General features: G+C 46.0%; 1 protein-coding gene across 1 annotated transcript in view; it reads right to left on the bottom strand.

The window, feature by feature from the left end:
* Positions 1–12,900, bottom strand: part of LOC310963159 (phospholipid phosphatase-related protein type 5-like) — a gene marked incomplete at both ends in the record, with an annotated part of 59,199 nt that overhangs the window by 29,964 nt on the left and 16,335 nt on the right. The window contains one exon of the mRNA XM_083935843.1: positions 10,025–10,157. Within this exon, the coding sequence (XP_083791969.1) occupies positions 10,025–10,157 (133 nt within the window). The remainder of the gene's footprint in view (positions 1–10,024; positions 10,158–12,900) is intronic.

The following is a 12,900-nucleotide window of genomic DNA, read 5'->3' as shown; positions in this document are numbered from 1 at the left end:
TATTCACGCTATATTCAATTGAATACACTGCAAAGACACGATATGTAATGTTCAAACTTTCATTCATTCATTCATGTTCAACCGCTTGTCCCTGTCGGGGTCGACCCCGGCTGACATCAGGCGTGAGGCGGGGTCCACCCTGGAGTAGAGCCGCTGCTCCTTTGCGTTGAAAGGAGCCAGTTGAGGTGGTTCAGGATCATCTGGTAAGGATGAACCCTGGGCGCCTCCCTAGGGAGGTGTTCCAGGCACGTCCAGCTGGGAGGAGGCCTCGGGGAAGACCCAGGACCAGGTGGAGAGATTAGAGCTCCACACTGGCCTGGGAACGCCTCAGGATCCCCCAGTAAGAGCTGGTTTATGTGGCCCGGGAAAGGGAAGTTTGGGGTCCCCTGCTAAAGCTGCTGCCCCCGCCACCCGACCCGACCCCGGATAAGAGGCTGAAGATGAGATGAGATGAGAATCTTGATGCACATAGTAAGAAAGTCATGAAGAAATGACGGTATCACATCCATAGGTCATGGTTACGTTTGGTCTAGTGAGTAAAACTAATGAACTTCTTATGAAAGCAAACACAGAGAGGCCTCCTTTCAGTTTAGGACGGGTGCTGATGTGACGTACAAAACACAGCTGTTCATTTTCCCCATCTGCCTCCCCATCTGTTTGGATACGACTCGCATCTACACTGCGAGATGCTCCCCACATGCATCCGTGGCGAGTAGAGCTCTTTATCCATCCTTCATCATCACCGTGATCCTTTGTTCTGGAAACACCCATTGGCTTTTATATATCCTGTCAAATGTGTTATGGAGGAATCCAAGCTGAAGAGACATTTCACTCTGAACACAGTGTTCCCACTCCGTGCGATATTGGTGAAGGTACCCTTCAGCAGCCGAGAAGGCCGAGCTCTCAAACACAGGAGAGCGAGACGTGCGTTGAACTATTAATTCTGTAGAAGGAAATGTACTAAAGGAGAATCAGACAAGAGAGAGAGTCGGTGATGGGGAGTGTTGGCATCAGACAATGCAGAGACTTTACGGAGTGCCAAAGATCCTCCGTTGTCTCTTCGCTCTATCTCTTGCTTTGTCTATTGCTCGCACTGAACTCATCTGGGATCCCCCGAGTCCTACAGAACAGCACCAGCCAACTTCAGAAAACAAGAAACCTGCTCCAGTCTGTGTTTAAAAGTTAGTATTGTAACACACTTTGAATTCAATGAACCCAGCCGAGTGGTGTTGAGAGAAGACCTCATCATCCGGCCGGGGGGATCGATCGCAACCATGGAAACCCTTTATTTTGTTGATAATGGATTTCTGTTTTGTTTTCACACTTTCCAACAATCTCTCAGCTCTTGAGAGGTGCATTTATAGGTTATGTTGTGTGTTCCCATGAGTTAATCCATCCGTACAAAAGATATCATTCACTGCTTTGTCATCCCTCGCTCATTAAATGCCCACCGCTGTATTCATTGATTCATTCATTATTGCATTAATTTATTCACTTGTTTATTCATTAGTTATCAGTTTTGCACGTGCTTAGTAGTTCATCATGAAATCTTTCATTGACAAAGAGTGTGATTACGTGGTTTGTTGAGTCAGGGCTTATGACCTTAAGGGTTGAAACCAGGGGTGAAAGTAAGCTGGTACTGGTAATTGTAATGACACACCTGCTAACGTCAAATTACCAGAAGCAACACCTTTTCCCCAATATACTTAGCATAAAACTGCTTCTGAACTGTCTATGAATTGTGTCTGAACCCTCCTGTTTACGTTCCACCCGACAGACAAGGTGCGAGGTAGTGTGCGTACTGCTTAACCATCCGGCGCCAACACACGCAGCTGGTATCCAAAGTGTTGTAGCAGACAGACGTTTGTTGCAAATGCTGCCAAATAAAAACAACACATACAGAAAAATATGTTGATGTTTCAATATTCTGTTTTTGTGTGTGACAGTCTGCTGTGAATGCTTCATTCATTCATCTTCAACCACTCGTCTCTGTTGGGGTCGCGGGGGGGGCTGGAGCCGATCCCAGCTGACATCGGGCGTGAGGCGGGGTCCACCCTGGACAGGACGCCAGTCTATCACAGGGCACATAGAGACGAACAGAGACAGACAACCATTCACACCTACGGGTGATTTAGAGTCATCAATGAACCGAACACCTGCACGTCTTTGGACTGTGGGAGGAAACCGGAGAACCCGGAGAAAACCCACGCAGACACGGGGAGAACATGTAACCTCCACACAGAAGGGCCCCAGCCGAGATTCAAACCAGGAACCCTCTTGCTGTGAGGCGACAGTGCAAACCAACACACCACAGTATGTTCAAACTGATAAACTTTATGTCTTTTGCAAATATTCACTCATTTTGAATTTGATGCCTGCAACACGTTCCAAAAAAAGAAGAAGGGCCCCAGCTGGGATCGAACCTGGAACTATATTAAATAATTAAGTGTGATTTTCGGGGCGCACTCATTGGCCGGGCATTGCTTGGTTGGAATGAAAACTTACAGACACAGGGACCCTTTACTGGATCACTTTGACACCCTACTTCATCTCTTCATGTGGTTACACAACATAATTTGGTGCTCTGCATGAATGTATAATGCAACACCTTTCATTATCATTTTCTACTGTAGGGTTGTAAAAGTCCGTACAGCACATTTCATTCTTTAAGCTTCAAGAGATTAGCCCGAAAGGGACACACAACAGGTTCCCAATTCCTCAAGTTGCATTCACATCGTAGCCTCAGCCTATCAATCCTCTGCTGTAAATGAGAAGCTTTCAGCTCCGGTGCTGCTTTGCCAGCAGACAGGTGCAGGTTGAGCCCTACAGGGCAGCCCGGTTACCGTACCGTCCTCCAGCTTTAAAACTTAATACTCTCTGATCCCTCACACGCAAATCCCTCACAGACAAAACAAGTCAGGAGGCCTCTGGCTGCGTGCCACAGAGAGAGGCTGGTGAGGAACAGCGTTCAGCCTCACATGGGAGCCCACCGGCGCAGGGAGACCGAACGCTCGACGCAGCAAAGCAAAGTCCCCGCTGGATTAATTCATTTGTGCTCTGTCACTGAGCCAACAAGCCTGCCAAAGGGAGTTATCAATAGCAATGGATCAAATGCACTTTCAAACACACAACCAGACACACTGCATGTAATGGGATTTGCAGATTGTGTATGTTAAACTGTGCTTTGTAATTTGGGACAACTGCTGTTGCTAATGCTGCACTAAAGAGGCACTGACAGCACGCCACACACCCATTAGCTGATGTCGGTGAAGAGAAGCAAATGCTGGACCTCTTATGCGGTTAGCTTCAAAGAGCCGTAAGCATTATGTTAAAGAGCAGAGACACTTTTCTGCACCCCTCCTCATAACATTAGATGACAACAGCCCCCATCTCTCAAACACTGCATGCAAACTAAGTGCAACAGACGGGAAGGGTGCAGTGTGTCATCAGCATCTTCCTCTAAATATATACATTAAAAGGTAAATACAGGTTTACAGCTTCAGTCTTGTTTTCTCCATCTTCTCTGCCAGGTATGATCACATTCAGAAAACACAAACAGACAAATGATCAGACGCGTTATAAACGAGCTAATTGTTTATCCATATTATCCAAACCACTTTATTTGGAGATCAAACTGAAAGTGAGCGCACATGAAACGCTGCTAAGGATCCCTCATTGCACAAGAAAAGATCAAGGGGTCTAAAGTTTATTCTTTCATTATTAGAGGTTAAAGTTTATAAATAATTAGGGGCGTGGCCTCTTGAGTGACAGCTAGCTGCGGCCCTCACTTCTCCTCGGAGGTAAACGTCAGCCAGATGGACGTATCTCCGTCCCCCAATGTCACGTACACGCCCTAATTATGCTGTGGAAAAGGCCTGTTTAACATGGGGGTCAATGAGAAACTGCTCTTTAATGCAAAGTGCAGAACTGCAGTTTTTGGCTCTTCTGTATTGGATCAACCAGGAAGTCGCTGTGGTGGGGGCTTGGTAATCCCCCTTCCATGGTGTGGGTCCGTCCAAATGTGGTGGATGGTTGGATGGTCACATTAACCAGCTCTAACTGGGGGATCCCGAGGCGTTCCCAGGCCAGTGTAGAGATATAATCTCTCCACCTGGTCCTGGGTCTTCCCCGAGGCCTACTCCCAGCTGGACGTGCCTGGAACACCTCCCTAGGGAGGCGCCCAGGGTTCATCCTTACTAGATGATCCTGAACCACCTCAACTGGCTCCTTTCAACGCAAAGGAGCAGCGGCTCTACTCGAGTTCCTCACGGATGCTGAACTTCTCCCCCTCTCTCTAAGGGAGACTCCAGACCCCCTCCTGAGGAAACACATTTCAGACGCTTGGACCTGGACCTGGTTCTTTGGGTCCTGACCCAGCTTTCATGACCACAGGTGAGGGTAGGAACCAGGACTGAGCGGTAGATCCAGAGCTTTGCCTTCCTCAGCTCTCTTTTCGTCACAACGGTGCGGTAGAGCGACTGCAGCACCGCCCCCGCTGCTCCGATTCTCCGGCCAAACTCACGCTCCATCGTCCCCTCACTCGTGAACAAGATCCCGAAGGACTTGAACTCCTTCACTTGGGGTCAGGACTCATACCCTACCCTAAGCAAAGACAACTTCCATGTACTTGTACCATATGTGACTGAGTGAAACTGCTCAAACTTATTGGATGATTAGAACATCTTCAAGAATGACCAAAGTGTCTTTTCACTTAGTTGATATAGTTGTTTATGTTTTCTTTCCTCTCTTTATGGCTCTTGTGGTCCTTTAATCCTCCATTTTACACCTGTTCCTGTTTGTGTTGTAGGGTAAAGCGCGACACGATTGGCGTATATTTCTTTTAACAAATGTTTCCTCTAGCAGGGACGGTGAAATACTGTATTACTGTAGCGCTCCATCACTGCCAGATTCAGAGATACGAAAGGAATCTCAACAGCTGAGGCAATTCATCTTCCTTCTAACAAAGAGTGATCACACAGCATTTCCTTTTAAGACTGACAAGAATTAACACTAAGACATAAGCCGTGTTCAGATACAACACTGTACCCGGGTATAATATCTGATAACCAGATAACCGATTCCAATGAGTCTCTTGGGGATGAAAGGAGCTTTAGCCTGAAATACAAGGCCCGTTAACATGAGCGAGCAGTGTGAATGGCATGCTGGATGTGTAAATGTGAGGTTAAAGCCGGGCCACCAAGTGGATTCCCCCTCAGGGATCTAGGTAATAATCCTCTTCCGCAGGTTTATCTCCTGCTCTTATTTGCGCAAGAGAGAGGACAAGGAGAGGCCAACGCTGTGCTGCAATGTGTGTGTGTGTTTGACACACTGAGACTGTGTGGGTGTGTTTTACCCATAGACTGTATAACAAATGGACATAGCCTTTCTGTCAAGGCCCGTTCTCTCAACTTGATCTAATCGTACTCGCCTCTGGGAGCCGCCAACTTAACTCAAAGATAACGGGAGTGGGAGTCATTGTTGAGATTTTTTTCTGGGACCGGCGGGAGACAGGATTCATTTCCCGTGTCTCTAGCGGAAATTACAGCGGCTCCAGGAGTGAAGTACAGGCAGCCAGCATTTATGATCTCTGATTTAAACTGATATTCAACACAGTACCATGCGCATAGACTGTAAAACACCGACTCTCACAGCCCGAATCCTCCCACTGCTCCACATTAGCATCTATTGTATGTGCCATAGATAGTAGGCTGTATTGCAAGTCATTGTGCAAGTGTGGCTACTTAATTAGCATAACAGAGCTAACACGTTGTGTTCCTAAACCATCTGTTTGTAGAGTTGATCGAAGCGCAAACCACCTTGTCACTTATAGCAACACTACCACACGAATGACCGCAGTCCAGGTCGAGATGACGGAGTTAGCATGCTAATGATGCTAATCCTGAATCATGAGTTATTATTACAATTACTTCATTTATTTGTTTTATTCTCAACATTTACAAAAGAGCATGGCAAATCTGTTCGATCATTGGTTGAATTCCATTGGTTGAACAGATTTCCCAGCAGGCCATGCTCTTTTGTAAATGGAGCTAGCATGCTAATGATGCTAATCCTGACAACTAGCCTCCGAGGAGAAGTGAGGCCCAGAGGCTAACTGTCACTCAAGAGGCCACGCCCTAAATTATTCATAAACTTTAACCTCCAATAAAATAAAAACTAGCCTGTAACAAAAAAACTCACCCCCCTCAGTGTTGTCATGGAGATATGACCTAAACATTTAACTATTGGGCGTCAATGATGAATTGCTGAATTGTGCAAACTCCTAGTGGGCACTGCATGAACTGCAGTTTTTAGCACTTCCATAATGGATGAACCAGGAAGTCGCTGTGGTGGGGGCTTGGTTTTACCTGGAAGACTGTGTCTGTATGTCTGTATGCACCTGTACTGTAGTGTGTACCCGCATGCATCTTCATGGATGAATGGATGATGTATGCTTACCACGACACATACAATGGTATATACACGTACAGTGATGTTGCTCGGTACACCTCCAGTGTATTTGATACAGCACCCTATACTTTCCCTGATAATGTTACATTGCTAACAAAACATCTGTGTTGGATTCATAGAAAGAAACCTCAAAACAAACACTTGTTAAGTGGAAACCTTTACCACTCAAAGAGCCATTTGGACCCGTTTCCCACGGTAAAGAAAAAACTGGGAGATACAAAAACCCTTTTGACATTTAAAATTAAATAACACTACATACATCGTTGTTTTTTGCCTTAACGCTATGTATAAACAAACCATAATGTGTTGCATTTATAAATCTGCAGAGAAAACAAAATTACATTTCTACATGCAACAAAAACATTGAGTTGAAGGTGTCTTTCAAGTAAAACACTCAATGTCTCTTTGAGTTCTTCTTGTATTTGTGGAACGACAAACTTAGATTATGCACAAGCAGCAAACCAAAAATGCCGCCCTCTCTCTGTGTGCAGTCATCCTTTCACTGGCGCCTGCAGTCAGCCGTCAGCCTGAATAATAAATGGACCATTCCACAGAACAATGAAACAATATGAATAGATGCAAAAATAATAGGCAATTGAAATATTTATCATACTTGGTTAATGTGATTTGTGCTCCTGAACCTCAGCGCGCAGCGTCTGCACATCAGGGCTGTAGGTCGTCCCCTTCATCCTGACACAGGATCGTAAGGCTGTCATCTCTGAAGCCAAAAGTACATGTCGGAGAACGACACACACGTACATATGTGGATCCAAAGAAGTGCGTACCTCTTCATGTTCGCATAAACGTCAGGGGATAGCGCTCCGGTTCTGTTCATGTCTGGCGTAAAGTGTAGCTTTTCCAGTCGCTTTGGCTCTTCCAGCTCAGGAAATGTGAGCCCTTTGCTGCCCAGGAACGTTTTCACTTCTTCCAAACACGCGGCAAAGCGTTCCAGCACCTCCCCTCCGCACAGCCACCGGACTTTGTCGCGCAGCAGGAGACCAGAATACGTGCTTTCCATCTGATGGTTTGATGAGTTGAACATTTTGCCGTTACCGTGGTGATCCCGGTTTACAACGAAGAACTCCGTATGCATGTGATGTCGGACGAAGCTACAGAGTACTTGGAAAACAGACAGGAACAGCACCCTTCGTTCACCTATGAGGTCATTGTGGTCGAAGATGGAAGCAAAGACAAAGTCCGGTGGCTTGACAATGCAGGCAGTGAAAAGTCAGCAGTGACTCCTGCGGTGAAGCCACAAAGCCCTTGTGCGCTCCTGTCATACTTGGTGCCCCATCAGTAGCCACTGACACAAGGTGGGTGGTGTTTATTCCTTTGGCTCTTAAACTATTCAGGACATGTCCTCCCCCCATGTTTGGCCTTTTAATGGTAGCAACTCTACTTTTCTTCCTGTGACAAAGCAGAGTTTACACACCAGCAGAACAGCACTACGTGTTCAATATCACCTTTGTCTTCAGATTTATCATAGGCAATTGAAGTGGTCACAGCTGAATTGGTGTTTAATTTGCTGTCTGGGGATGTCCTCTGCCATGTTTATGGTTCTGTCTTTGGCAGTCTTCGCAGAGAGGGGCATATCCACGATTTTCTGCACAATTTCACTCAATTTTTCAAGCCTGTGAATAAACGTTCTGTTCTGTTCTGTTGTTTTATATATTCTCCATCTGTGAACGGCTTCCTGAGGGGCGACAAAGTTCACATACAGTACGTACTTGAATTTGCAGACCTCATCCACTACGTGAAGTGATTTTTGCTCAGATCAACCGCATCAGCTCTGAAATGGCTATTTTCTCTCATTTCCATTCGGCTATTTTTGAGCGAAGGCTGCGTTATTCTTGAAATGTCTTGTGACATTTGACTTTTTGTTGTTTGCTAGTTTCTCATTACATATTAAGCACACAGGTAAACCAGGCTCGTCAGTAGTGAAAGCAAATGAATCGGCCCATGTAGCACCCACGCAAACATCCCCCAAATCATGACCTCCTCCTAATTTATCTGACTGCTTTACACACTTTGGGTTCAGTCTTTCCTCAGTTCTACGCCCAACATAATGTTTCCTATGATACACAAATATACTCTCAGCACTGAAGTGCACTCAGGACCAGTCTCCTCTGTCCACGCAACATCTTCCCCAGCAAAGGCAAGTCAAGCCTTTTTTATTCTTTCTGCTGATGAGAGGTTTGGTCACTGCAGAGTGGACCTTTAGTAACGATGAGACAATGTGTGCAGAGACAGATCCTTGTTCAGCACTGAACTGGAGACCAACTCCAGCTGCAGTGTTGAACTGATTCCCCATTGAGAGTCTTCTCATAATCCCGTCCTCTCGTGCACTTGGACGGCCGGCCTTTTTGAGGGACTTAAATTCATTTGTGTCCTTGTAAAGTTTTAACATTCTTGAAATCACAGACTGTGAACGCCCAACCTCTCTCTGATGGCTGAGAGGGTCGTCCCTTTGTTCTCCATCTGGACAACCTGCTGTCTCAGGGTTTCAGTCGCCTTAGAGCAGCTCGCCATCTTGCAAAGTAACCAGGAGAGCTGCAGATAAATAGGGTGTGTCCAACAATTAAGTAAATGGTCACCAGGTGCTGATTAACACCAATAACAGGGAGGGATCTGGAAGTGTTTTCAAGTGCCTTGGTTATTTGAAAAAGCTAGCACAGCAGTGGTATAGACACATCTGAAGTAGTTCCTTCTCAATAATACATTTCCTTTTGACGAAAGCAAACCCAGCCTGACTTCAGTGTCTCGCTGACTTTTTCCCGAAGTTGCTGCACTTAAACCTCTCCCAAGTTTGTCTCCATTAGACGGGCTCGTTTTGTGCAGCAGAGCCTCTTAACTGCACAACTCATCTTTAGTTTTGTCATGACTTACTCGTTCCAACTCGATGAATACCACCTGCGCATGAGTGCAGTCATGAGATTTAATCAGTAGCAGTAACAGATTTGTGGGCGGGTTTAATTAATAAAAGTGTCACCAAAGAGCAAAGAGAAGAATGAAGCACTGCAGAGCGTGAAGCTGCAGATGAAAATATCACAAATGGAGCAGACAGAAGTGATATTAGGGACCTGAAACATTTTAGCTGTAACAGCACAGTGACATTACAGAGCTGAAGTGTGATAGAGATGAAGAGGGAATAAAGCAGTCCATGGTTGGGACACAGTCAAGAGGATGTGACGGCTTCAGCACCACCACATCATTCAAAATGGGTGCTCTACATCGGCTCTACCCCTAGCCTATCTCCTAGCCCCTAGCCTAGGGGATAGGCTAGCGGCTAGGGGATAGGATAGCGGCTAGGGGATAGGCTAGCAGCTAGGGGATAGGCTAGCGGCTAGGGGATAGGCTAGCAGCTAGGGGATAGACTAGCGGCTAGGGGATAGGCTAGCGGCTAGTGGATAGGCTAGGGGCCAATCCCGAGCTTACATCTGGGTATCCGTAAACCGCCCTTTCGTTGCTCTGGTTAGTTGTTGATGGCCATGTGTCTAATAACACAGAGTGGTGAAAGCGCTGTAGGTTCGCAGTGATTCAAATCTACTGGACTCACCGAGGAAGCGGAAGGTTCTGCGCACCAGCGGGTTGAGGTAACAGCAGTCCCCGGTGGCCACTGTCTTCTCTGACCGGTCAAACTCTTTGGACGTATACTGGACCAGGAACAGCACAGTCTCCGTGATCGTGATCTGGTGGAAACAAAGGTCAGACACACACAAGAGAGAGAGAGAGAGAGAGAGAGAGAAACGAGAATTCAGATGAGCTGACTGAGGGTTTATCTGAGCGGCCGTCGCAGTCATTGGCAGAGCCACTTTCTCACACTCTGTCACACAGCCCAGAGCGTGTGTGACTGTTTCCTCAGTGGGCTCCATCTGTACAGACACAGCTGTGGAAGACACGGGAACATATGGGAGAGAGCGGCTAAGCTGACAGTGTATTGTGAGAGAAGGAGCACAGGTGTGTGTGTGTGTGTGTAGGCTGTCATTTTATCTTTTATATAAAATTAGATCTGGTCCATCCCTGATTTTTTTATTTCGACTCATTAAATCCACACTACACTTGTTGCAAGGGGTTGATTTTATTTGTGTTTAAGGAAACTATAAAGTATTTTTGTTTGTTTATCTTTATTTTAAAGGGTCTAACACAACTTCTCTTTTAATTGTTTTAAACAGTCGGCCTGTATCTCAGCATTTCATTCATTTCAATGAAGGAAACTAAATTAAATTGTTATTTTAAAGTGTTAAGGCGTGATGACGTATAGCATAGGTGTCAAACTGATCCAGTAAAGGGCCGTGTGGCTGCAGGTTTTCATTCCAACCAATCAAAAACACACCTGACTCGACTTACTCAATCACCTGAACTGTCTTCACACAGTTGATTTGTTGGACCAGGTGTGTTTTTGATTGGTTGGAATGAAAACCTGCAGCCACAGCGACCCTTTACGGGATCACTTTGACACCCATGACGTATAGGAAGCAAGAGGCATTCGCCGACAAGTACCCTAACGCACGGGGCACGGCGCACGGTACGGATGGACAGTGGGAGTGCGCCCTAACTGACCAAAGAGTTGATGGTAATTGTTCACGTGTTCGGCCGTTGTTGTCTGTTTTATTATTGAAAATGTAAAGAGGATAAGGGCAGAGAGAGGATCTATCACAAGCTATAGTCACAGTCATTCTCTCCTGAAGAGCTTGCCCTGTGTTACAAAACTACGCCGTAAAAGCTGAAGTCTGCAACGATATGTTTATATATATATATCTTCTGATACTGTCACTATATCCTGACAGCACAATGACACAGACCATCTCCTAGATTGCACTGCAGCCACTCAGAGCCAAGGTCTGACACAGTGTCAACGACTGCCCTGAACTCTGATCAAACTGTGAATACTCTGTTTCTGTAACGTCTATTTCTGTCAGTTTATCTTCCTTCAGCTAGGACACTTGAGAGGCCGCACCTCTCCTGTGATTGGGCGTGGTTTCAGTGCCTCCAGTAGACACGTGGACGGTGATTCTGCTTAGTTTTTATGATACTGAAACTTTATTTTGTCATACTGTGAATTACATAGACTGTATGAAAAATGGACGTAGCGTCTCCGTCCAGGTCCGATCTCTCAACTTGATCCAATCGCCCTCGCCTACGGGAGACGCCATCTTGTCAGACTTTGACTCCACCTCATTTGCTCTGACCAAAAAAGGGCATGTATGTGGCGTTAGGGGGAGGGGCGTACGTCCATCTTGCTGACGTTTACCTCCGAGGAGAAGTGAGGGCCAGAGGCTAGCTGTCACTCAAGAGGCCACAGCCCTAATTATTCATAAACTTTAACCTCCAATCAAATAAAAACTAGCCCCCCCCCCCCCCCTCAGTGTTGTCATGGAGATATGACCTACATGACCTCTTTATTGAACTGAATAGCCCCCGAATCTTGAATCTTGACTACAGACTAGAATGTTTTCTTGTCCCAGGCCTTAAACAGGTTTAATGATGCTGTGAAAATTGACCTGTTTAACATGGGGGTCAATGAGAAACTGCTCTATTGTGCAAACTACCCTAGTGGACACTCAGAGAACTGCAGGTTTTGGCACTTCTGTATTGGATCAACCAGGAAGTCGCTGTTGTGGGGGCTTGGGTGGTTATTAACACATTGTTCTGTAGTGTGACACACAGAGTTTTGTCATTGCTTTACACCGACTTTAAAGTAAGAAATTCAGAAAAATAAACATCAGCAATTGGACACATCCAGTCTGATTAATAAGTCCCTGAATAAGCTTTCAAACAATCATCTGGTGTACACTTGCATGTATCCGTGTTACCACAACAACGCATTACAGCTGCTGCACTTTGCTGCCAACAGCTCTACAGCCTGCCAGACACATTACACCAGCTACTGTTCTCCATCACACTGCAGCAATCAGTGGCTTCAGATATGACAACCACCGGGACAACGACTGCCATGCCAGCGGCGGCAAAGTTAGGAACCGCTCAGTCTCATCACAGCCAAAGTCCCTACAGGTGTCCAACCAACCAGACCAGCCAGCAACCCTCAGCATCTTTGCCTCATCAAAGCGACACGGGGCAGCCCTAAGAGTCCCTGATCATAGCTATGTGCATGTTAGATGAATGAAAACAACGTTGCTAGTTTCAAAAGGAAACAACTGTAGTAGTAAACAACTGTGTAGGTTGTGGTTTAAGACCATGTCGGTGACAGATGACTTATCTTATACCTAATCAGGCGTTGTGCTACTTTTTTAATTGATGTTTTGCAGTTTTCGTCACCCTCCGTCACACTTAAAGTGCGCTTTTAGCTTTTCCTCCTGAAAATGCTCAGCCCTGATCCATGGCTGAGAAGCATTTGTAAAGCAATATATGCATTCAATATATTCATTCATTCATCTTCATCCTCTTGTCCCTGTCGGGGTCGTGGGGAGCTGG

This window comes from Echiichthys vipera (genome assembly GCF_963691815.1).
Source record: "Echiichthys vipera genome assembly, chromosome: 21".
Classification (NCBI taxonomy): domain Eukaryota; kingdom Metazoa; phylum Chordata; class Actinopteri; order Perciformes; family Trachinidae; genus Echiichthys; species Echiichthys vipera.
The sequence above is the reverse complement of the archived record's forward strand: the minus strand, read 5'-3'. Positions and strand labels throughout refer to the sequence as shown.